We start from the raw sequence: 25,187 nt of genomic DNA, 5'->3' as shown, positions 1-25,187 counted from the left end.
GTAACACACCCCTCTAAGTAGGGGAAAGGTTAGATCCCAGGAGCAGAGTCCCGCTGGGGTCACAGTGGACACCCCAACAGCTGGCAGCATGGACCACCTCAGAAATGGGGCTGTCCACATAAGGACGGCCCTGGTCCAAGGCTGGGTCGCGTCACTCACGGACAGAAAAGAGCTTAATTTCATGCTTTAACTTACAGCTGTAAGACCCAGAAGAGACACATTCTCGATGACAAGTCCTCTGCAAGGCAGGCCCAGTTGGGGCTGTGGAGGCTGAGTGTGGGGAGCCAGACACACACTAGCTTTGCTATGCAGTCTGTCCATCTAAACCAGCACAGACTGGTCAAGTGGCCTGCCTTTCCAGTGGTGTGAGTGTGTGTGTGTGTGTGTGTGTGTGTGTGTGTGTGTGTGTGTGTGATGGGGGGCAGTCTCCAGGGAATTAGAATGAATCTGGGTAGGTAGAGAGTAGGGAGGGAGGGTCTGGGAGGAGTTGGGGGAGAGGAATGAATATGATTGAAATATAGGATATGAAAAAATGGAGTGAAGAAGTGCAAGGAGTTAAAACATTAAAAATTTAAAAATCTAAGGAGTTTTCAGAGGTAAAATAAAGATATTACCAGTTTTAGCTGATCGTAACAGAAAGGCTTTCTTAGTGGGACTCAGGGTTCTAGAAGGTTCCAGGGCTTTAGACTAGCTGTGGGGTTGTACTCTTCTGAATGAATGTCTCTTACCACACAAAAACATTGGGAATAAAAAGTTAAAAAAAAATCAATGAATAAAAATTCTTGAAAGAGCTAACAGACTCAGCCAGGAAAGTGTATGACCCACTGAATCCCAGAATAATAAGGGAGGGAGGGAGGGATGCACCCAAATTCTTACTACCAGGGATATAGTGACAGGAGAATCTTCAATCTAGCTAACCCAGTAAGTTCTAGGGGCTCACCTGCTAGATGACATTTTGTCTTTTAGGATGCTCCTATATCCCTAAGTTAGAGGGGTAAGCATGGAGGTGGGAACTGGGCCAAAGGTCAAGGCTCTGGATTCAGGTCCTATCTCTGCTGCAAAGTTACTGGTCCTCAGTTTCCCCTGGATAAACCAGGGGTTGCAACTAAATGAGATCTATGTTTGTTTGTTTGAATGTAAAATTTGGTTGGAAACGGTGATCGACACCAGTTTAAAAATCCAAATTTTTAAAATTTATTATTTTGAGACAGGATATCATGGGCTGTCCTCAAATCCCCAAGTCACTGAGGGTAACCTCCGGGTTCTGACCCTCCTCAGAGTTCCACCTCCTCATGCCTGGTTACAAGCAAGCATGCACTACCACACCTTGTTTATCCTGTGTTGGGGATTAAACCAGCACTTGTGCCTGCCAGGCAAGCAGTCTACCAACTAACTACCTGCCCCCCCCCCCAGATCGGTGGTTCTCAACCTGTGGGCCCCTATCCCTTTGGGAGGTTGAATAACCTTCACAGGGGTCACATGACAGCTATTTACAACACAGTAGCAAAAGTATGGTAATGAGGTAGCAACAAAATTCTTTCATGATGGGGAGGGGTCACTGCAGCATGAGGAACTGTACTGAAGAGTCACAGCCTTAGCAAGGCTGAGAACCACTGCCACTGATGACTGTGATGATCCCTCTGCATGGGAGCACAGGGAAGTGTGCAGAGCCAATAAGCTCAGCCAGTAGGTGACAGAGTAGGAGGAAGATTTGCTTGCTGGGATCGCTTGCAAAGCTAGGACATGCTTGAACACAGGAAGCCATGAGACCTTGCCGGGTAGACATGTGCATGCTCACATGGGAAAGACATGAGTGCTTGCAGAGGGCCGCAAATTCCTGATCCCGCCCGTTTTCAGATTATGCTTCTTTATAAACCGCATGCCCTAAAGTGACAGATGGCAAAGTTCCCTGGGGTTGGGCCAGAGAGGTTAGCGTCTTAATGAAATTATTTATCAAGAGCAAAGTTGACTGTAGGACACCTATGGGTATGACTCATCATGACTTTTGTATTTTGGTTTTTCTTTTGTGCAGGCCCTGGTTAGGAACAAGAAGCAAACCACTGGAAGCTGTGTCTGTGGTCATTTAAAGGGGCAGCAGGCTCTTCCCTTTCAAACACAGACGCCATGCCTGAAGGCGGCCTACCTAGTAGACAACACTGCTCTGCCCTGCTGTGTAGCACCTGTCACATTATGGTGCTGGAAAACTCAGCTTCCCTCCAGGATGCTGCCCCTAGAATGTTCAGGCAGCGCTAGGCATTTAGAATGTCCACCTCCTGATATTCTTGCTTTCCACTGAACTCTGTTCCAGTGGAAGTGGGCTAGACAGGTTCTAATAATGTAGGCTAGGCTGGTTTAAACTTGAAAAGTAGGCAAGATAGGCTAGAATTCCCGATCTTCCTGCCTCTACCTTTCAAGTGCTGGGATTGTAAGTAAGTACAGACCATCATACCTGGCTTTTTCATCAAATGAAATAGTCTCACGGAGAGATTGTCTAAATCAGATTGGCCTGTGGCCATGTCCATAGGGAATTGTCTTACGCTGACTCCCCCCCCCCCCCGTGGGAAGATCTAAAGTGAGTGGCATCATTCCCTAGGCAGGGGGTCTTGTACTTTACAAGTGGAGAGGGGTGCTGAGCGTAAGTTAGCACAGCCAAACCGCCCCTGTGCACTCTGACTGTGGGTGTGATGTGACCGCTGTTCTAAGTTCCTGCTTCCTTCCCCTTTGCTGTGTTCCAGGACTGGCACCTGGAATTGTGAGCTAACCTAAACAAACCCTGTCTCCACTAAGTTGCCTTATCGGACATTTTTACCACAGCAACAGAAATGAAACTAAGATTCTGAGGAAGAACGCCCAAGGCTGATCTGTGGCTATCACATGCATTCACACATACACATGCACACCTGACACATATATGCACCCACACAACACACACACACACACACACACACACACAAAGAAAAGCAATATTCTTCAAGCATACAAAAGGCAAAGGCAAGCATAGAGAGAAATGGAGAAGAGAGGAGGAATCAGATGAAGATGAAGGAAAATTTGAAAATCCCATAATAAAATAATAACAAGCTTGTTCAATGCTAAAACAGAAAAGGGAAAAATACCTCCCAGTAGAACATAGAGGGAAAACTCAGAAAGTTTAATGAATCCTGTGTAAAGACTTTTTATAAGTGAAAGGGGCTGAATGAAAAAATTAATCACTTTTGTAATGCTTCAGGAATATCACTGAGAAAGTGAAAAGTTCGGGGCTGGCACAGTGGCTCACTGGGCAAAGGCACTTTCTAGGCAACCCTGACAACCTGAATTCTACTCCTGGATCCCACAGTGAAAAGAGAGAAATGATTCCTGATAATGGGCCTCTGACTTCCACAAACGTGCTGTGGCGTGCACACCCCCACACCCCCCCCCACACACTCACACATACTAACACACTGACACATACACACACACATACTACACACTGACACATACTCTCACACACGCTCACACACCCACACTCACCCACACTCACACACACCCACACACGCACCCACACACACACACACTCATACATACTGACACACTGACACATACACTCACTCACACACACTATACACTGACATACTCTGACACACACACACTCACACACCCACACACACACATACTCACCTACACACAATCACACTTACACTCATACCCACTCACCCACACTCACACCCACACACTCATACACACCACACCCACTCACCCACACTCACACACACCCACTCACACACACAAGCATACTAATAAGTAATAAAAGAACATGAGAAGTTGGGGTTAGAAATGTAGTTGTTTGAATGCTTGCCTAGCCTGCATGAAATCCTGGGCTCTAGCCCTCAGCATTAAACAGGGCGTGGTGGTACCGACCTGTAGTCCCAGCACTCAGAAAGCAGAAGGAGAAGTTCAAGGCCATTCTCAACTACATATACAAGTCAAGGCGGCCCAAGATACACAAAACACTGTCTCAAAGAAACAAAACAAGAAACAAGTGAAATGTTCAGTCTTTGGAAGGGTGCAGGGTGTGGCCCGAGGGCTGCTCCTGCAGCTGTGGAGGCCATTGGAGCTTGCAGTTGCAGCATCAACCGCTGTCCTCCCTCCCTGCGAGCCCTTCCTGCCTTCCATCCTAGATAAGCACTCTGTTGTCTGCAGTTTTCCGCATCTGCGCCGGGGCTCCCACACTTCCATTGGAGGTCTCTGGGGCCGCTGGCGTGGACCTCAGTAATGCTCTTTGAAATCCACCACGCTGGTTGTGGAGGGGGGAAATGCCTGCCCTTCCTTCTGTTGTCCACATCTATCCGTCCTTGCTCAATGCAGAGGCTTCCAACATTTTCATGTTGGGGCAAGGCATTGTCATCTACAAGCTTCACACTCCGCATCCACGTAATCGAGTTACAAAAGAAAACACAAAACCTGGTTTCTCTCCATGCCTTGGATAAGCTTATGATTTTTGTCGTGGGCGGTATTTGCGGCTATCCTTGGCCTATCGAACGCAGTCAGTGGGTTGGGCATGCATCCTAGGAGGTGGCGGCGTCACTGGCCTTCCCCTGGGGTTCTAAGAGGTCCACAAAGGCCAGTGCTGGAAGATGGCGGGGGCACAAAGGAGGAGGTATGACGCAGCCTGCCCTCTGGGGTCTCTGGGGAGCTCACCACCCTGCTTTTAGGAAAAGGGGGGGGCAGACTGTGCTCTTGGCAGTGATGACCTGCCTGCAGGAGGCAGCAGAGGCTCTCTTTTGCACCTGTCCATATATATGTATGTTCATGTGTGTACATACACTCAGGTGTATGTGGGCACGTGTGTGTGCAGGTGAATGTGCACGACGTGCGTGCACATGCAGGTAGAGGCCAGACGGTGATGTTGGGTATCATCCTGGATAACTAGTAACATCCTCTCCACTTTCTTTTCGGAGGCCGGTTTCTTTCTGAACCGGGAACTCTGAACCTGGTCTAGCTAGGGAGTTTGCCCTGGGGAGCCTCTGCCTGCCCGACCTGAGCACTGTTACAGGGCCGCTGTCAAGCCTGGCCAGCACTGATGTTTGCACTGGGGATCTGATCATCTGGCCTCATGCTGGTGGGACAAGCATCTTACTCACTGAGCCCTCTCCCAGTTTCTCCTCTCCTAGAGTTTGAGAAAACACTGGTTGTCACTGTGGTTGTGGGGGTGAGGGTGGGGTGGGGTCCATGGTCTCCATCCAGGGAGCCCCATTCATTGATAAGTAATTGATAAGTTCATGTGTCTGTCACACTGCATGGTCCTTTGCCTTGGTAGACGCCACTGCTGAGGGGGGAGGGGAAAGGGGGGATGCAGGGTGTTCAACACTAATGAGGGCATCTCAAACAGGTGTCAAGAGGTGTTAAGACCTGTGAACACTTTCAAAGACCTTTGAACCACTTTAGTGCCTCGATAAAAAGGGCTCTTCTGGACATGCAGGAATCCAAAGCCGTCCAAGAGGAAGACTGGGAATCCCAAACTGCAAACTTCCAGCTGGGGTCCCAGGACCCAGGAGAGCCAATTAAGCAGGCACGAATCAACAGTCGGGGACCTCCGTCTCCATCCACAGTGTGAAGCTGCTGCCATGGCCCCAGAACCTCCTGCCTCTTGTCTGACAGTATGCAGTGGCTGCATTTTGGAGGACAGGATCCTGGTTCATGCCCAGAGACCCAAAAGATGTCTGAGTACTGCCTCCAGTGTTGTTTGCAAAATGCTATAAAAGACCAGAAAGTTCCAGTTTAAACTTCTGGGAGGAGCATCAGAAATGTGCACAAACTTTAAAAAAAAAAAAAAAGTATATATTTGAAACAAAAATCTAATTTTTAGCCCAGACTGGCCTTGAACTTGCACAGTACTCTCTTGCACCATCACAGGTGTGTATGGATGAGCTATTAAAAAAAGAGGGATTTTGGAGTTTATTGACCTGGCTCTGAGAAGATGGGAGGTGATGGTGAGGCGACCACAGGAAGGCTCCCCTTCTGATTGGCTGCAGAAGAGGTAGGCGGGACTTGTGAAAAATGTAAAACTCCAACTGGCTCTGCCCTTGTGCAAGCCACTGTTTTTCATTCCCTCCACTCCGCACCCAGCGCCCAGGCCAATCCTCGGGACCCACCTCCGCGATGCATCGGCTGCAGGTAGTGCTGGGCCACCTGGCCGGCCGGCCCCAGTCCAGCTCCGCGCTGCAAGCCGCGCCCTGCTCCGCGGGCTTCCTGCAGGCCTCGGCCAACGACGTGGTGGTGGTGCACGGACGGCGCACCCCGATCGGCCGTGCGGGCCGCGGCGGCTTCAAGGTGAGGCCCCTCGGGCGGGCGAGGGGTGCAGAAGGCGGCCAGTGCGGGTGGGACCCTGCCCCCCTGGGGTGGGGTGACCGCAGAGTCCCCGGTGGGGATGCAGGAGCGGGGCTCACAGCCGTCGCCGCGCTTCGCCCTGCAGGACACCACCCCGGACGAGCTTCTGTCGGCTGTGTTGACCGCGGTTCTCCAGGACGTGAAGCTAAAGCCTGAGGTGCTGGGTGACATCTCCGTGGGTGAGCTCACCTGCCGGGCCCTCTCCGCCCTCCCTCCCGGGAAAGGGGGGTACTTCTCTCACATCACAGACCTGAGTTTACTGAGGGAAAGGACTGGACGACAGGGATCTGAATGAGACCGCTCCTGACAGCCAGGCTTCCACGCAGAACCTTGAGTGCCCCATCGAGGCACATCTGCCTTTTGACCGGAAAACAGGAGCGTCCTGAGATAGATGCTCTAGTGCCCAGATGTTCCTGGAGACTCCAGGAGGTGGGAGGCCACGGTTCTCCACCAACACTGGCATCATGTCTGTCAGAACCATCCAGTCCAGTCTGGGCTACAGGTGTAGACAGTTCGCTCAGCCCTAACTCCTGCTCTTCCTGAACTAGATCTACACAGTGTGGGGCAGGGTTCTGTGGGGGGGAGGTGCCACCCGTTCCCCCTCCCGCTGTGATGCAGGGTGCGGAGGAGGACACTTGGGGAGGTGAGCCGTGGAGACTCCCTTCCCTCATCCACAGTTCCCAGGCTCTTACCCTAGATGCTCTCCTGTTGCCAGGCAAGCAGGCCAGTGGCCGCTGTGCTGATTTGGAGGCCCACGCCTTGGGAAGCATGCTGGTGTCTCTCCAGTGCTGGGCTGGTGGATGACAGGCGGTTGGTAGCTAGTTCAGTCTCCAGACTCAGTCTCCACAGCCTCCCATGAACCTCTCTGCAGAGGCCATAGATTCCTGGAGAGATCTGGGGTGTCTCCTTTCTGGGGCATGCTTTACCCAGGGCTTTAGGACACCACCTGTTGCTGAGTACGGCCTCTCCTGTCCACAGGCAATGTGCTTTTGCCGGGGGCTGGAGCCATCGTGGCACGCATCGCCCAGTTCCTGAGGTAATCCTTCTGACTCTAGCTCTGATTGTCTACCGTGACTGCCGGGGCCCTGGCATTGGAGACTCATCTGTGTGTGGTGGAAGGTCAGGGCCAAAAGAAGATACGGAGGCAACCGGAGGGCACTGAACTCTGTCCTGTGAGCATAGCCTTTCCCCCACTTAGAAGGGGTGCGCCACTGGGCCCATGGCCAAGGCACCCAGGGCTTGGGCACTGGGGCAGAGCCTCTCTGTGAACTGTTATAAACAGGTACCCTTTACAGTGTGGGGTCATGTGACCAACGACGAGCAGCGTATACTGCCTCCTTAGCTGGGCATCTGGAGGCCAGCCTTGTCCAGTCATAAGGGCTTGGGGATGGTGTAGCGTGGGGTGGGGGGTGGGGATATCCCAGGAAGAACCCTAGTCCTCCTACGACAGCCAGGCGGGGTTCCTTCATTCCCACATGGAGGCTGAGGGCCCGCTCCCTCAGTCCTTGCTGTGTGGGACAGAAATAGCAACGCTGGCCAGTGTCAGGCAGGCCAAGTGGCAACCGGAAGGGTCAGACTTCTCCACGCCTCTCTCTCTCTCTCTCTCTCTCTCTCTCTCTCTCTCTCTCTCTCTCGTCTGCACTCGGCTGTTTCAGTGGCCCACAGGCTCCCTGCCTGCTCCTCTCCTCCCTCTGCCCATTCTACCCTGCCATCTCTCCCTGCCCTGGCTAAACCCCGCCCAAACATAGCCAAGCTCTCAGGCTTCAAGTGGGTGTGTCTCTTGTCCCGTAGATGGCCTTGTTCCTCCCTATGGTGTGTCTTTGGCATCTGGTCCTGCTGTTACAGTCTCTCTGCATTGCTGGAGCATCCACTAAAACCCCGTGTTGTAGCACCAAGGGCTCTCAGGCTGCACATCATGCTTGGAGACTATTTAGGGGAACCTTGATGGATTCGATAAAAGGCCACCAAGAGTTAGAGAACTGGGGGACGTGGGAGGAATTCCACAGGCCTAGGGAGTCATCCTTCTAGGTTCCCCTTCAGAACCTGCCTTGGAATAGCAGTGTAGGGATTCCCCCGCCTGCCTGCACACCAGAACCCTCCGAATTCTAGGTACTTTTTGTCTGGGGATCTTGGTGTGTTGGCCAAGGACCTGGGATGCTCCTCGGTCTTCACCATGTTGGCCTAGGCCAGTATGGCACTTTGGAAGGCAGCTCCAATAGCTTGAATGACTGAACCCAGGGAACCCCAGAGCAAGGAGTGGGAGAGAGAGCTTGGCAAGTGGGGGAAAGGTCCACAGAAGACAGATCTGGACACATTGGACCAGCTCTGTGCTCACTAGAGAGTCACGGGTGGGGAAGAGTGGTGGCCCGATGCTGACATGCAGCTGTCGTGTCCTAGCCTAGCAACGGGCCCACCTCTGTACCCTCACAGGACCACAGAAGTGATTATTTTCATTGCTGAGTCTTCAGGAGGGGGAAGGGGGCCGTCTGTGGCCCACAACAGGTTTCCACCGCCTGGGTTGAGAAGAACTGCTGGATGATGGGAATATACTTGGGGCCTCTGGGTAGTCAGGGACTGTGGAGAGAGGTCTGCAGAGTAGCTACTTCTGCTCTTAAGGAGCAGGGGACAGGGCTGGCTCTTGTCCTGATCTATGCTCACACTGCAGGGGTCTCATGGGGCCCAAAAGTCTCCTGGGCTTTCCGTGAGATGCTTGCATCCAGGACTGACTTCCATCTCCCCTTCTGTCCCAGTGACATTCCAGAGACTGTCCCTTTGTCCACCGTCAACAGACAGTGTTCGTCAGGGCTGCAGGCAGTGGCCAACATTGCTGGTAAGTTGTGACCATGAGCCCGGACACCTTGTTCCTTTCTTGTGTTTGTTTTGTTTTGTTTGAAACAGTTTCTCTGTGTAGCTCTGTCTGTCCTGGAACTTGCTCTGTAGACCAGGCTGTCCTGGAACTCAGAGATCCGCCTGCCTCTTCCTGAGAGCTGGGTTAAAGGTGAGCACCACCACCACTGGCTCTGACTTTGGTTCTTGACCCTAGGCAGAGAGGAGTGGGGAGCACCCACTGTCACACCCCAACTCTTGTGGGTGCTCCTGGGTCTTCTGTGAGGCTTGGTGAAGGTACCCCAAGAGCAGGGGAACGGGCTGTGCTGCTCCGGGGCAGGCCCACTCTGGCCACGGATGGTCATGAAGTGCTTTTGTTGCAGGTGGCATCAGAAATGGGTCTTATGACATTGGCATGGCCTGTGGGTAAGACTGTCTTCCTGCCGGAACTCATTAACCAAAAACTGATCAAACTAATTTTCCTCTCCTCAGTTCTGAGGGGCCATGATTCTCCTTGCTCACCACAGCAGCTGGCTGGCTGGGCTCCCAGAAATGTGTTCAGGAGCTGCCCAAGCTGTGGGCTGCTCGGGGATGGTCTGGTGTCAGCACCAGCAGTGGAGAGAGTTGGTCTTAAGGATGCCTGGGAATCTGCCAGAGGGGAGACGTGGCTGAGCACGCAGAGCCAGCACTGCACTGGAGAATGCCTTCCATGGCTCTCGTGTGCTCTGTTCATGTTGAGACAAGAGTATCAGTTTTGGTCCCCTAAACCCAGGGACGCACAGAGCAAAGCGTAGTGGCTCCTGCCTGTCCATCCCAGCCAGTGGGAAGACAGAGATGGCAGGATCTGAGGCTAGAAGGCAGCCTGCCTGAAGCCAGGGACCGCTTTGACTGTCTGTGTTACTAGACTGTCCATGCACTTGCCACCAACCTGGCACTCGGGTTGCTGCTGGACTCTGAGGGACAGACTGTCCCCACCTAGATTAGTCTTACTTCTGCCTGCATAAATTAACTTGGAAGTGACTCCAAGGGAGGACAGGGTGTTGGGCCTAGACCTGGGGTGTCTGCAGCTGGAAAGATCTAAGGGAGGCCGAGGCAGAGCTGCAGGGGCCAGCGCCTTCCATTTCCTCTCTGCAGTGTTCCTTGTCAGGGAGCATTGCTGGTCTGTGACCAGATCTTAGCTGCCCTTCACTGAGCTGTCCTCAACTGTGTCAGTAGGATAACAGGCAACATCCATACATGGAAACCGTGCCGGGCAAAGGTCACAGCCAGCCTGCCTTTTGCTGGTCCTCGCCTTTGTCATAACAAGGACAGCAGATGGGTGACATGGGTTCCTTGGGGGATTCAAGTCCCAGTCAGCTTGAGGACCCAGTTTTGGGTCTGGAGGATGCTCACATCGCATCCTGACCGCGCCCTAGTCTTTGAGAGTGCAGCTTGCCCGGGTCCTGTTGGCTGAGCATTATCTCTGGGGCCAGACTGTCTAGTTATGGTCCAGGTTGGACAGCTATGGGCCAGCCCCTCACCAATGAGACCTCACTGTCCCCATCTGTATAAGGGGGACACTTACTCAGCTAACACAGTGGTCTGTGTCGTGTGGTGGCGCTGTTTAAAGGGCTCTTACACTTGAAAGGGTTTGAGCTAAAGGAAGGAAAACTCAGTTAAGGTCATCACCATCATCATAAAGCTTCACCCCACCCCCCCCCTCTGCACACACACACCCTTTCTGAGCCCTCTACACCACTCTCTGTCCATCCTGGCTGTCTGTCCAATCAGTTCTCCCTTTGATTGACATTAACCTTGTGCTTGTTTGGAAGAACTCTCTGCCTTCTCCTCTTGACTTTGAAGTTACTGAGCACTTGGCCTAACTCAGGGCATGTGCCTTGTGTTAGGGGGTCGGGAACCAGGAGGCTGCCCCGGGAGGGGTGGGAGGAGCAGCCAATTTCCTGCCTTGGCCCTGGGAGTGTGTCTGACCAGGCTTGAGGGAGGGAGGGCTCAGCTGCCCTGTAACCTCCACCTGCCTCATGGGCATCTGCCTTTCGCAGGCTTCCTAGACAGCTTGCCACATTCCTCGAGGGCTGTCTAAAACTGCTCAGAATTCAGCTGGCCACCCCTGGGGCTTCCTCCTAGTACTGAAGTCACTCCTCCTCCTTAGGGTGGAGTCCATGTCTCTGTCTGACAGAGGGAACCCTGGGAATGTTTCTTCTCGCCTGCTGGAGAATGAGAAGGCCAGAGATTGCCTGATTCCTATGGGGTGAGTGCCCACAGGAAGGTGTGCCTGCGTGTGCCCAGCCACTGATCTGCCTGTCCTCGACCAGACACCGGAGAGTTTTCTCCTCTGTGGCTGGCAGGACTAGCCTTGTCTTCTTCCTCTAGGTGTCATATGCTCTGTAGGACCTGGATATGGGACTAATGCTGCCCTTGGCTTTCCTTTCCTAAGCCCCGCCCCCACTCAACCCCAACCCCCCCCCCCCACACACACACTCACACACAGTCCTCTGTGATTCCACAAGTTTCCAAATGTGGCTCATCCTACATCACCCTGTCTGAGGTGCTATGGTAGCAGCCCCCAAAGCCTTGGAGGCCTCAAGAGTTGACAACGTGGACACTTGGATTCCTTACATGCAGGGGAGGGACTCAGCCTGTGAGATGCAGTGTGGGAGTCTGTGCCCTCTCTGCAGTGCCTTAGTTCTACAGCCATGACTGTGAGCTCTGCGCAGTGAGTGTTCAAGGTCAAGGGACTCTGGGGAGGCTGCTCATGTGAGGACTCCAGACTGACCTGGCTGTGTCCACATCCTGTGATTCCACCAGTACGTAGGAGAAACTGAGGCCAGTAGTACCCCCAGCCTCCCTCCAGCCCTTGTCTTAGGGCTGAGGCAGCTCATGCAGGGGACAGTTCCTTTTGTAGGCCCCTCATTCAGGCTGCTCTACCCTTTAAGAGGGTGACTTTGAAGTGTGAATGTGTGAGCATCTGTTGACATGGGTGCTTGATATCCATGATGAGCCAGGAGTCCCTGCAGCATGGACTGGAAGCTGTCTCTGACCTGGGTGTCCAGAGGTGCAGGCACAGGCCTTCAGTATGGCCCCACCCTGAGGCGAGCAGACCCACAGCCGCCCGCTTTGCTTATTCGTGTCTAGGATAACCTCGGAGAACGTGGCTGAGCGTTTCGGCATTTCTCGGCAGAAGCAGGATGCCTTCGCTCTGGCCTCCCAGCAGAAGTGAGTGGGGCTCGGGTGGAGGCTGGGTCATGGGGCCAGCAGAGTATCAGGGAGATGGGCTAGGGCACTGTCTTCCCGGATTACAGAATAGGTCTGAGTGTGGGGAGGTGACCCCAGGCAAAGCTGAGCTGCCATCAGAGAAATACAGAGCCTCAGATCTCTGGGCAGGCGAGGGTGGCCAGCCTAGTTGTATGAAGAGGAGACAGCGAGGAGAAGCAGCTAGAAGTCTGTGGTCCAGCTCCCTGGACCCCAAAACAGAAATGAGACACTGCCTCTCACAAGGCGAAAGGGGAGAAGTGGCTCTCAGAGTTGACCTCTGACCCCTACATGCATGCTGTGGTATGTGTGTGTATTCAAGCACGCATGCGTGTGCACACACACACATGCATGCACATGGGCTCATGCTCACACACACACACACACACACACACAATTTAATGTTAACTCCCTCCTCCCCTTTGAGGTGGGAATTAGACATGATCTAGAGCTGTGGGGCAGATGAAGAAAGGGACCTGGGTGGCCTCAGGCATGCTGTCACTGCCAGAAAGGAGGTGAGGGTCCTGAGGAATTCCTTCCAATCAGGGCTCTCCAAGGGCCAAGTACATTCCCAGACTTCACACCCTTCAGTTCCTGTAGGCTAGGGACAGGCAGGACGGAGCCCACACTTGCCTGCCTCTCACTGTCCATGGTGCTGGCAGGGCAGCGAGAGCCCAGAGCAGGGGCTGTTTCCAAGCTGAGATCGTGCCTGTGACAGCCACCATCCTTGATGACAAGGGCAACAAGAAATCCGTCACTGTGTCCCAGGATGAGGGTGTCCGCCCCAGCACCACCATGGAGGGCCTGGCCAAGCTGAAGCCTGCCTTCAAGGATGGAGGCTCTACCACAGCTGGTGCGTGTGGGCCAGGAATAGGGCAGGTGGAGGTGGCCTGCTCTGCTCTGAGACCTGGGGCTGACCGGGCCCCTTGGCAAGGAGCTGGCTCTCCTCAGCTCCGCCTGACGCCTCCCCGCTCCTCCCCTAGGAAACTCCAGTCAGGTGAGCGATGGGGCAGCTGCCGTCCTGCTGGCCCGGAGGTCCAAGGCTGAAGAATTGGGCCTTCCCGTCCTCGGGGTCCTGAGGTCCTATGCAGTGGTCGGCGTCCCTCCTGACATCATGGGCATCGGTCCTGCCTATGCCATCCCTGCAGCCTTGCAGAAAGCAGGTGAGGCGCTCCCTGTCACCCTGGACCTGGACTCTCCGTACCTGTGTCTGGACTGGGGTTGCTGGGTTTGACCCTGTGGGTGCTCTGGAAGGAAGGTGGGTCGGGCTAGCATCCCAAGTCCACGGCCTCCCTAACCTACCACTGGGGCCCACTGGCCTGGCACACCGTGGACCACCGGAGCCGTACGTGGGGTGGAGCCCAGAGGAAATCAGAGTCCTGCCCATGCCTGTGATCTCTGGTCTGAATCTTGCCTGCAGGGCTGACTGTGAATGACATAGACATCTTTGAGATCAATGAGGCCTTTGCAAGTCAGGTGAGCCCGGGTGTGCTGGTGGGATCCCTCGGGCCAGTGGCTCAGAGCGGATGGAGGCTTCAGCTCCCGCCCTGCTCCTTCCAGGCCCTCTACTGTGTGGAGAAGCTGGGGATTCCTGCAGAGAAGGTGAACCCCCTGGGGGTGCCATCGCCCTGGGCCACCCCCTGGGCTGCACCGGGGCAAGGCAGGTGGTCACGCTGCTCAATGAACTGAAGCGACGTGGGCGACGGTGAGGCTGCTCCCTGTGGAGTGTTGTGCGGTGTTTGGGCTGGGGTGTCTGGTCGCTGGGGCTTGGGGAGGTGAGAACTCACAGGCATTCCGAACTAGGGAAGTCGGGGTGGTGAGACCCGCTTAAAAGGCAGCACAACCTGTGGACGGTATCTGCCGCCTGGGCGTGTGTGTGTGCGTGTGCGTGTGTGTGTGTGTGTACGTGTGCGTGCGTGCGTGCATGTGTCTGTCTGTCTGTCTGGGGCTCAGTTCCCACAGATCTGCTGTGTTCATCTGTCCATGAGCCCTTGTAGCTGCAGCTCTGCCTGGTGAGGGCATGGGGTGGGGCCAGGCTCTGCCCAGCCAACGCAGGTTCTTTTCCCCAGGGCCTATGGAGTGGTGTCCATGTGCATCGGGACGGGGATGGGAGCCGCTGCTGTCTTTGAATACCCTGGGAACTGAGGCCCTGGCTGCAGGTGCTGCCCAGAGTCCTACAGTGGTGGCCAGAGAGGGACTCTACGGAAGCGTGGGACGCCCAGCCCTGGAGGGGTGTGTCACAGCACTTTAATTTAGAAAATGTGATCATCACAACAAGGGGATGGGTGGGCATTGGGCCACCCAGTCTGGTCCTCTCAGCTGGACCAGTGACACAGGGGACTCTTGACCACAGGACCGTGCCTATTTCTGTGGGACGGGAACCTCATGAAAGATGAATGTGATGGGCAAAGTGTATGTGTGTTATCTGATTTTGGTGGCAGTCATTGCACTCAGCGTCCAGCTCTTGCTTTGCTGGGATCTGTGGATCATCTTTGTAATGATATAAGTAAGCGTCATAGTCACCTGGGTGGTGGCCTATGCTGGTTAGCCCTGGGGAACTGTCGTGCGGGGCGTGGTTAGCTGACACCATTTCCTGGAAGGAGATCCCTCATCCGAGCCGGTGGTGTCCCTGCTTAGCAGCTCTGCCCCTCAACTCTGGGCCGGCCTGATGCTTTCGGCTGGGGTGGGGGGCTGAGGGCGGCAGAGCTCAGAACTGGTGGGGTATCACGTATTTCTCGTCGTAAGAGCCTCGGCCCCGCAGCCGCAGGGTGCAAGACTTCTCACTCAGCACACCTTCCACCACCATAGTGGACTCGTACAGCAGGCTGCTCCTGCGGAAGCCGGAGGTGAGCTTAGGCAGTGCCAGCCAGTGCCCAGGCCCCATGGGCGGTTCCCAGGGGGCAGGAGGCGGCTCTTACCTAGGGTTGAAGTATACCTGAAGGGGAATGGAAATTGGGGGTGAATTGGTGGGCCGGGCCTCCAGCAGCCCACTGCTCGGGGAGACCCCAAAGGCATTATCCTCGCAGGCTGGCTCCTCCTGTCCTACACCGGGAAGAAAGGAGGCCACACGTGGGCACAGGCTGCTCCAGACGTTGTCCCCCAGACCAGACTAGCCTCTCGGGTGCCACCTCTGCTCCTTCCAGCTTCCCAGGGCAGGGCAACCAGGAACCGGCTGACAGGTAGACTCCGGGAGTGGACTCAGGTGCCACCAGCCCTAGAGAGCCAGTCTATAGGGGTCTTGCTCAGTCCCGTCAAGGCGTGGCAGCCTGCGGCAGAGGACAGCGTACCCATCAGCACTGTCCAGTAGCTCAGGCAGCTGCTGAGGTTCATGAGGTAGACCTCCCGGCTGTGCTGTTGGTTCACAAAGCAGGTCCCGAAGTCCACCCAGCTGGTAGAGAGCTGCAGCGACGGCACAGCCACGATGGCCCGCAGGGGCACCTCCTGGGAGCCCGAGACTCGGTGAGGGATGAGGCACCCTTGGCCCCAACCCCCGCTGGGGTGTTGATCTGAACTGGGGTCCTGGGGCACAGGGACTCCCACCTCCCCCAAGTACTGACACGTCTGAACAGAGCTAGGGTGGCAGGCCGTTAGGCAGCGGGAGGTTGGCACTGCCCCCCCCACCCCGGCCAGAGGGACAGGGGGGCAGGGCACCCTGCAGGACCAGAGGGACACCTCAGCTTCTCTGCCAGCCTCCCTCCCGTGGAGCGCATGGTCTGCTTCCAGTCAGTCAGTCAGTCAGTCAGACGCCACCTGGCCTTCGTCACCCTGTCTCCCTCCTCCTGTGGGGTCCAGGGTACACTCTCTGGCCAAGTGGCCCAAGGCCTCTCAGAAGTTCACGAATGAATCAATCGCTCAGGCACCGCCATGGTCAACTTGTCTTTGGCCCCAGGTGCTGCCAGGTTGCAGGCTGCAGGGCCTCTGCCTCTACCTCCCTGCTTGTGCCCCGGCTGCACCTCAGCTCCACACTGACCCGTGCGCGCCACCTGCTCAGTGGCTCTCAAGGCCCTGCAGGGGTGAAGCGGTGTCCCTCAAAGCTTCCTTGGGGGTCACCATGCCCACCAATGAGGCTTCACCTGCCACCTCCTCCAGGAAGCACCCCGGATTTCCCCCTCCTGTCCCTCACCCTCGGGGCAGGCTGCCATCTTCCTGCCCGGGTCGGGTCGGGGGTGGGGGGGGGAGGAGGAAGCCTAGGGCGTGCCTGAACGGTGTGGTTGGTGAAGCATAGGCTCAGGTTCTGTGTGAACTCCATCTGTTTCTCCCCGTGCTCGCTCTGCTGAATGTCCACTCCAGGTAGCATCTGATCGGCTGGGAGCTTCTGGTAGGACAGTAGCTCCAGGGACAGAGAGAAGGACACGGCCACCTGAGCAGATGTAGACACAGCATCACCCAGGTCACTGAAGGCAGGGTCCTGTTCGGGGAGGCCCCCAGTCTGTGGGGCGGGCGGGTGAAGCCCAGAGAGGGCCAGCTGCCCAGCACATGGCTCAGCAGTGCCCCCATGTGGAGCACATGGTCCCCGGGCCCTGCACACACTCGCTGTGCGTGCGTGCGTGCGTGCGTGTGGCACCTGGCCAGCCCAGAGGCTGCCTTCTTTGTCCTCGGGAGTCTACTGAGGGGACCACACTTCTCAGGGTGGCCTGGGCTAGGTTGTGTGTGCCGGCCAAGGAAAGGCTTTTTGTTCTGAGGACACCAGGGAGGTCTGTTAGGGTCTGAAATGGGACATCCGTGGCCGTTTTTCCTTCCACAGTGCCTCTGGCTGCTGTGGGGAGTTGGGCTGTGGAACCTGAGTGGGCTGAGAACAGCAGACTGGGAACTGGGGTGGGACTGAGGCCAAACAGAGCAGGGCTTGGGCTCAGGCCCTCAAGAAGGAATCAGCCGAGGTATTTGCTACTAGTGCCGATGGGAAGCGCGGGACCGCCACCAAGCAACAGGTTGCCCCGGGGCTTGATTGGTCACGGGGGAGGGGAGTTCAGAGATCTGGAGGGCACGAGTGGCTGCTGGGATAAAATACCACTACATGGAGGAGACAGTGTGTGGGACGGGGTATGGTAACGGCGAATTCAGCTTTACGGGTGTGTTCAGATCTAGAACTAAACCAGTTCAGGTCAGGTGTCCGGGTACCATCTGCACCCACGGGGGACGATGCAAGGCCACTATAGGCTGTTCACTTCTTTCTGGAAGCATCTGGGTCACCCCTGAGCCTCCTGGGGAGCTCTAGTGGGATGGAGCCTCCCTTCCTCTTAGCGGTCTTAGCAGGGAGCCTGCGCAGAGCGGGCAAGAGCTTCCCAGTGCCATCTCCTGCAGCTCTGGCTCTGGCTGCCCCACCTCCCCAAGCAAGGCCTGGGAAGTCCCACCAGGCAACACGTGCAGACAGTGAAAGATACACCTGCGAGCCTGTGGCCGCTCAGGGAGACCCAGGAGGAGCTGAATTCGAGCACCCGGGATATGCAGAGCGGGACAGGCACTGAGCCGGGGCTCTATAGGCCGGCAACAGAAGGGTGAGGGGCTGCAAGGAGGCAGGAGGGGGAGGTGGCAGATGGAGGGTCTACAGTTTTGCTGTCCACCCTGCAGAGGCCTGTGCCCACCCAGGGGGCCACTATTTGAAGGACTGTGCGCTTGTTTTGTGCCTGGTGAGCGGTGCTCACCAGGATTCACTGGCCGCCACCAGGCCATCAGCGGTGGCACACAGGGACACACACTGGAGAATCTGGGCATGTTTCTGGAATGTATGTGGCTACTTGCAGAAGGTCCATCTGTGTGTAACGTGCAGAGGGACTACGTTATGTTGGAAGGGATATGTCTGGGGCAAGCACCTAGGACTGTCCTTTCATACCTGGTACCAAGATGGGAGCAGGGTGCATGTGTGTGCGCGTGCATGCGTGCGTGCGTGCGTGCGTGTGTGTGTGTGTGTGTGTGTGTGCGCGGGCGCGTGCACGCGCACGTGCGTGTGGCCTGTAGAGGTGGGGAGGGGGGCGGTGCACCCCTGCACTGACCAGCATGTTCTCCTGTGGTCGGAGTAGCAGCTGCTGGCCTGAGGATGCTACCTCCTCTTCTTCTTGATGACAAGCTCTGTCGTCCCAGCTGGCCCCATCTTGAGAAACGAAGAAGGGCCTGGAGACCAGGACCCGGAAGTAGTGCAGGATTTCCGTGGTGTTGATCAGTTTCAGGTGGCGGGTGGTGAGCCGGTCACTCAGCACCTGGGGCCACAGGGTGGAGGGGGTGAGAGGGGAAGCCACATGGCGGCGCATCTCTTCCTGCTCCTCAGGCCGTAGCTCTGGGAAAAGGACTCAAGAGCCTATGCCCCAGAAAGGACCCACGGGCACATGGGTGGTGCAAGCCCTTTGGCTGGTTCAGGGTGACAGCATACTCACCCCACAGCAGGGATTTTTCGGGATGAGGTCACTGGCCTGGCACCGGAATTCCAAGTAGCCACTGTTGTCCAGCTCGATGGTCAGCCTGTAGTGACAGGCACTACTCAGGCAGCCGGGACCTGGGTCCCCTGGCCGCACCTCCCTGCCCCTGCTGGCTCCTCCTCCCTCCTATGTCTGTCCAGGGAAGAGAGGTTCCTCTCTCAAGGGCATAGGGCTAGGGGAGGGAGATGCGGTTGACTCACTGTGCAAGCCTCACGTAGCCATTCAGATCTAGTCTCAGGGGGCCCACGGCAAACTCCTGAAGGCGGCGCATTCGACCTGGGATCTCTCTGTCTGTCTGCGGAGCCCAATCCATCCGGGGTCACTGGTGGCCCCCGGGGGGCTGAGCAGGCAGGGTGACTCGAGGGGGAGAGGAGGGGGCCACAGCACCCTCACCCCAGGTGGGAAGGCTCACCTCCTTATCCAAGCTCATGAAGCCCAGGGCATAGCCAGTACACCCCACCTTGTGCGGGACATCAGGGCCCAGCACCATGGGTGTGAAGGAGATATGCATGGTTCTGTTGCCTCCCGCTGGGATGACCTGGGGGGGGGACACAGCAGCCTCAGCCCCGCCCATGCTCAGCCAGGGCCAGGGCAGCTCCACCGGAGCAGAGCGTCCACCCCCTACCCACTCACCACCTGCTTGGGGCTGATACGGTACACGCTATCGGAGGGCTCCCCGTCATGCCCCTGCAGGATGACTGAGATGATCTGCTCTTCAGCCCTGGTGCTGCAGCTACCCTGTTACCAAAGACACCCCGAAGCTCGAGTGGGCTCGAGCTGACCCGCGGGTCTCACACGCCCTGCACTTCCGCTCACCGATGAGGGAACCGCATGGCTAGACACTGACACACTGGAGAGACTTGGGGACTCTGGTGAGCTGGCCTCAGGGGTCTCGGGGCACAGGAGCTCATTCCCAGCTTGGTCCAGCAGTGGGAAGGGTGGCCCGTAGAACACGAGCAGCTCCAGCAGCCGATCTTCCTTTTCTTCTGGGACATAGGTCGCCCAGTCTAGGCGGATATCTGGGGGGGGGGGCATGGAGGAAAAGGAGAGCGGGCGTCTTCTCCTGGCCTTCACCTCCGTGGTCTCCCGTACTCATGGCGGACGGGGACCTCACTATTTTTATAATGCCACCATTTTAGGGAGCAGTTCTTGCGGAGTGGGAAGAAGGCTGGGTTGGTCAGGTGCTCGCTGTGTGTTGGTTAGTGTCTGTCAACATGCCCCAAACCAGAGGTGTGTGTAGGAAGAGGAGACCCCACTTGAGAAGCAGCCTCCATCAGCTTGGCCTGTGCGCATGTCTGTGAGGCATTTTCTCGTTAGTGATTGCTGTGGGAGGGCCCTGGGCAAGCTCATCCCTGGGCAGGGTAGCAGATCACCAGGTGAGTGTGCCCAGAGGAGCAAGCCTGTGAGCAGCTGCTCCTCCACTGTCTCTGCTCCTGCTCACTCCTGTCTCCAGACCCCTGCCCTGCCTTTCCTTGGTGATGGACTGTTAGCAACGAAGTGAAGCAAGCCCTCTCCTTCCCGGGTTGGTTTTGCTTTGCACAGTGTTTCGTCACACCAGCAGAAAGCAAACTAGGACACCATACACACGAGGACTTGACTCTGGACCACAGCACAGCGTGAACAGCTGGGTGTGGTGGCACACACTTGTAACCCCAGCTCTGAGGAGGCGGAGCCAGGCCTGGGGGTTGCTGAGCCAGTCTAGGTTACCTGGGGACTCCTGGGACAGTGACAGACCCTATTTCAAGCGGCAAGGTGGATGGCACCTGAGGAGCAGCACCAAGGCCATCTTCTGGGTTCTCCACACCTGGGTAGTCTTATGAGCACACCTGAACACATATGCACTCATACACGTGAACACGCATGTGCAACACACACACACACACACACACACACAAACAGGAACACAAGTAGTTCACAGGCTTACGCCACCTAGCTCAGTTACCCGAAGCCCTCATGATTGGTCACAAGGCCAGTCTTCATGTCCACATCCCTCAACCTAGGCTCTGCATGCTTCCTGCAGCCTCGGGCCCCTTTGGTTTGTCTCTGATGGTCCCATGCCTTCCACCGTCTCCACACCCATCAGTCAGCCCGGTCTGTCTCCATTTCCTCCCCAAGTCAGGCTAACCTTTGTGGCCGTCTTCCTTGTACCCCCATCCTTCTACCCATGAGGCAAAGCCGAACTCTGGGTGAGCCACCAGCATCACCCTTCTGGATAGCCCTGGGTGAGTCCTCCAGGCTGAAGAGAGTGCGCCCCGTTGCTCCCGACCTGGGCTGCCACACTGCTCTTTCCCGTGCACTTTCTCTCTTCTGACGCCTCTTACGTGCCCCGCCGTGCCCAGTGGTGGCTACACTTCATCTGCCACGGTGCTGACCAATCCTGCTCCCCTTACCGGTGACCCGCCAAGCACAGGGCCCCCTCTGTCCTCTGCCTGTCCTTGACCCACCCTACCTAGCTGCTTCCTAACTGCACTAGAGCTAGTGCAGACCTCTTCCCACCATGCAAAAGTTTCCCTCGGCCACACCACCTCCTCAGCCATGCCACGGCAGGACACCGGGGCCAATGACCCAGTCACCTCCCCACGCGTCAGTTAGCAGGGACTTCCTGGGTCACGATGACCTCCTGAATCCAGAAGACCAGAACAACGTGCAGACATTGTGCTAGTGAGGAAGAAAAGGGAACCTCCAGGGAGAATGGAAACCAAAGAGAAAGCCCAGGGAATAGCTAGCTGGGCTCGAGACACAGGCCTGCGATCCCAGCTACGTGGGAAGACGAGGCAGGAAGACCCCATGTCCTTTCCTGAGTGAGTTCAAGGGCAGCCTAGGCAACTTAGTGTGCCCTTATCTCTAAATGGAAAGGGAGGCAATGGCTAGAGAGACGGCCGTGGGCAGAGAACCGGTCTAGCCTGAGAGACATCCAGTTGACGCCCTGCAACTGCAGAACCAACCAAAAATAAATAAATGAACAAACAATCCCACAGACAAGGTCATTGCTGGACTTTCAAAAGCCTAGCCTCCTGTTGCATACCAAAACCACACATAACAGGAGAGGACAGACTCTTAAAATCGCCCTCTGCCTCCCCCTCCAACCTGTCATGCATGACCCTTCACACGCACAAGTACATTTAATTTTAAAACTTAAAAAGGTCAGTGAGATGATGGGACAGACTTAGTAGACTTCCTGCGGAGGCCTCACCCTCTCCGTGGAGCCGATGGGAGGAGGGGGAAGGGGGAGCTGAGGTTGGAATGTAAAAATAAAAGCCCCCCAAAACTCAAAAACAGAAACAAGTCGCATCAAAGTGATAGCAAGTCAGTGACATTAGTGAGACACTGTGGCCCAGGCCAACGATGCTCACACAAAGCAAGGGGACTCCTGAGAGTGGGCAGCATTAAACTAAAGGGGCCCAAGAGGACTGACTGAGAAGGCTCCACCGGGCAGGCACAAGAGTCATTTCTCAAGCGTCTGAGTGAGCGAGCAGCTGGAAATGCAACCCAAAGCTATTGTAAACACAAGGAGGGCCTGATTGCAAGACTCGATGACACCTTTCAGAAGCGCGGGTCCCTCAAGGAGCAGGCTCACAGAGCCCTGCTTCATGCCTGTGGCTGTACCTTCCTTAGAATGGCCTGGGGAGTTTCACACCTCTGGTCTCTGGGTTGCCCATAAATCCTCCATAAATCGCCAATGTGCCCCCAAGTTCCCACATGCACCCCGCCTCTCTGCCTTTGCCCGGATGCAGCCCAGGTGCCCTCCAGAGGAAGTACAGAGGCTCCTCCAAGGACCTCCAAGGACCCAGCGCCTGGTCACGCAGCCATCAGGATGGAAGTCCCCAGGGAAAGCCCCTTTTCTTGTTCTCTCGGGATCCTCGGTCCCTTGTGTGGAACTCAGATACTGCTGACTGAAGGACTGAGGAATCGGGGCCCTGCAAGTGTCTGCCCCTGGGCACAGTGACCCTGGTGACACAAAGGTTAGCAAGGGTGAGTCCCATCCTCAAGGACAGAAGTCCCTCTCTCTAAAGCCTGGCCTGGCATAGTCCGCCCCTCTACTTTGGACCTCTGGGTCTGTCTCAAGGGCCACAGGCCCCTTGGACTCCTGGGTCCTGTTTGTGGCTGTCAGCTCCCTCAAGGCCATCTGCTCTCCCTGCTGGACACGATACCCTGACAGTCACGAGCAACTCACCGCAGGGACTGGAGTTATACAGACGGAGGATTCTGGTGACTGTGTCTCCTCCAGAGATCTGGGTCCCAAACCTGGGGGTGGGGGGAGAGCAGCCTGAACCAGTATACTCTGTATAGACTGTAACCTTGCAGGGCAGGAGACCTGGGCGGGCCTCGGGCCCGAGAGGCATCAGCTATCCATCCTTGTCTGGGTAACACCAGGGTCCAGGACTGCAGAACTGAACTGTCACATCACCCGGTTGCTGACACTATGGCTGGGCTCGTCAGCCTAGCATCAGCCTAGGGACTGGCATGCTTTGGATCACTCTTCTGTCCATCCACCGTCCCAAAGCCCTCAGAGACACACAAACGTCAGCCCTGTCCCCTGAGGTTCTGCTTCCCCAAGGCAGCCCCGCCCCCCCCCAGAGCCTCCTTGTGGGTGGCACAGGCGGCCCTAAGCCAGCCGGAGAACCAGGAGGCAGCAGGGACAAGCCAGACTGGCAGCCAGAGGGCTCTGGGGTCGTCAGGGATCGACCGGGGGCCTGGGCTGAAGCGGGTACCTGATGATAGGCTCCTTCTGGAACGGGGCCACGCTGTAGCATGTGTTCCTCAGGGAGCTGATGGGGCAGCCCACCACAGCCATATACACGGGGATGAGGGTTACTGGCAGGTCCCCCACCTGCAAACACACCAGCTCTTTGTCAGTGAGGGCCACTGCATTTCTGCCATGCAAAGCTGACACTTGGTTCCCGAACTCAGCCCCACTCGCTGCCCAGTTCCTGACCCAGACGCCTCTAGCTTGGGCCGCTTCCCCCCTGCCCCTGGCTGCCCTTCCTTCCCTCACAGCCTGCTACCGTCTACTGATCTAGCTGCAGGGTCTCTGGGCTCTTGTGGCCCCTTTGTTCAAATATCTTTTTGTCTGTTAAAGATTGTGTGTGTGCACAAGTGCATGTGTGTGTATGTGTGTATTGTATGAATGTATGTGCATGTGTGGGTGTTGTATGCATGTGTGTGGTACATGTGCGTGTCTGTGTGCGCATGTGTGCTGTGTGCGTGTGTGCTGTGTATGAATGTGTGTGATGTGTGTGCAAGCGTGCACACGTGTGCACGTGTGTGTTGTGTTATGTGTATATTGTATGAATGTGTGTGTATTGCATGAATGTGTATTGCATATGTATGTATGTGCATATGTGAGTTAAATGAGTGTTGTATGCGCACGCGTGTGTGTGTGTGGGGGGTGCATGACTGTTGTGTATGCATGTGTATGGTGTGCGTGTGTGTGTGTGTGTGTGTGTGTGTGCACTGTGTGCGCGCGCGTGCGCACGTGTCTGTATACGCTGCCTAGCAAATGACCGAATGCAAAGAGCTGGGTACAGTTGTAGTGCTGGGGAAGCTGTGGCTGCCTCCTCTTTACTCCTCGCTGTTATTTCTGGTCTGCCATTTCCTGTCCCCCACATGGTGGCCCCAGCCCTGTATATCACAGAGATCCAGAAGGTTCTGCTAAACAAGAGGACTCTGCCGGAAGCATCTCAGCCTTGACCCCAGAGGCTGCAGCTGTGTGAGTGACCAGCACGTGACAACAGCCGCGCTTGGAGAGGCTGAGGGCCACAGCTCTGAGGGCAGACAGGAGTCTAGGCACGTGAGCCTACGTCAGGTCCTTACCGTGCAGAGGAGGGCATCCCAGTACTCGCCCCACATGCTGGCACAGCCCGTGATGCTGATTTTCAGCTGCTGATAGGCTCCCAGCATGCCCTGGGAGATGTGGGGGAAGAAAGCAGCTCCTTTCCCGTGAGATAGCATGCTTTCCATAAAGTCTGCGGACGACAGAACATGGAGCGTCAGGGCCCTGGGCTGAGAGTGAGGGCTGAATCCTCAGGACTTAGCAACGCCTGGCCCTGGTGGAGTCACTGCAGGGCCCCTATAGCCAGCTGGAAGTGGCTCTGCTTGACCAGCCTCCTGTACCTCTATGAGCTCAGGCTCTCCTGACCGCCACCGGCCCCCCAAACAAAACCACGTCCTTCACAGGACTTGGCCATGTTGGGAATCTCACTGAGGAGTACCCTGAGAGGGAGGGAGTTAGTTGCTGGTCACCTTCTCCCTCCCTGGCGCATGCTGAGGTCAGGATGTGACATCACATCTTCAGAAGGGCCTGTAAAGCCCATGGCCTGGACCCAACACTTCCCA

At 56.1% G+C, this 25,187-nt stretch overlaps 2 protein-coding genes across 2 annotated transcripts in view; one reads left to right on the top strand and one right to left on the bottom strand.

Annotated features, from left to right (window-relative positions):
- The first annotated feature begins 6,122 nt into the window (after nucleotides 1–6,122).
- LOC127235072 (3-ketoacyl-CoA thiolase B, peroxisomal-like) lies at nucleotides 6,123–14,815 on the top strand. Its single transcript, XM_051202260.1, is given in 13 exon segments — nucleotides 6,123–6,309; nucleotides 6,452–6,545; nucleotides 7,345–7,402; nucleotides 9,117–9,196; nucleotides 9,576–9,618; nucleotides 11,342–11,440; nucleotides 12,325–12,405; nucleotides 13,104–13,294; nucleotides 13,425–13,604; nucleotides 13,862–13,917; nucleotides 14,002–14,050; nucleotides 14,053–14,146; nucleotides 14,511–14,815. Coding segments are annotated over 13 exon segments (1,272 nt in total). The 5' UTR covers nucleotides 6,123–6,138; the 3' UTR covers nucleotides 14,587–14,815.
- Nucleotides 14,677–25,187, bottom strand: part of Dlec1 (DLEC1 cilia and flagella associated protein) — a 45,468-nt gene continuing 34,957 nt past the window's right edge. Inside the window, exons 25-37 of the mRNA XM_051202267.1 lie at nucleotides 24,666–24,817; nucleotides 23,564–23,682; nucleotides 23,026–23,096; nucleotides 19,668–19,870; nucleotides 19,485–19,589; nucleotides 19,264–19,389; nucleotides 19,052–19,146; nucleotides 18,810–18,894; nucleotides 18,432–18,635; nucleotides 16,640–16,801; nucleotides 15,729–15,882; nucleotides 15,360–15,483; nucleotides 14,677–15,272 (exon numbers count right to left, since the gene is read on the bottom strand). Coding sequence (XP_051058224.1) covers nucleotides 15,149–15,272; nucleotides 15,360–15,483; nucleotides 15,729–15,882; nucleotides 16,640–16,801; nucleotides 18,432–18,635; nucleotides 18,810–18,894; nucleotides 19,052–19,146; nucleotides 19,264–19,389; nucleotides 19,485–19,589; nucleotides 19,668–19,870; nucleotides 23,026–23,096; nucleotides 23,564–23,682; nucleotides 24,666–24,817 — 1,724 coding nt within the window. The 3' untranslated portion in view covers nucleotides 14,677–15,148. The remainder of the gene's footprint in view (nucleotides 15,273–15,359; nucleotides 15,484–15,728; nucleotides 15,883–16,639; nucleotides 16,802–18,431; nucleotides 18,636–18,809; nucleotides 18,895–19,051; nucleotides 19,147–19,263; nucleotides 19,390–19,484; nucleotides 19,590–19,667; nucleotides 19,871–23,025; nucleotides 23,097–23,563; nucleotides 23,683–24,665; nucleotides 24,818–25,187) is intronic.

Source organism: Phodopus roborovskii, unplaced genomic scaffold, assembly GCF_943737965.1.
Source record: "Phodopus roborovskii unplaced genomic scaffold, PHOROB, whole genome shotgun sequence".
Classification (NCBI taxonomy): Eukaryota; Metazoa; Chordata; class Mammalia; order Rodentia; family Cricetidae; genus Phodopus; species Phodopus roborovskii.
The sequence above is the reverse complement of the archived record's forward strand: the minus strand, read 5'-3'. Positions and strand labels throughout refer to the sequence as shown.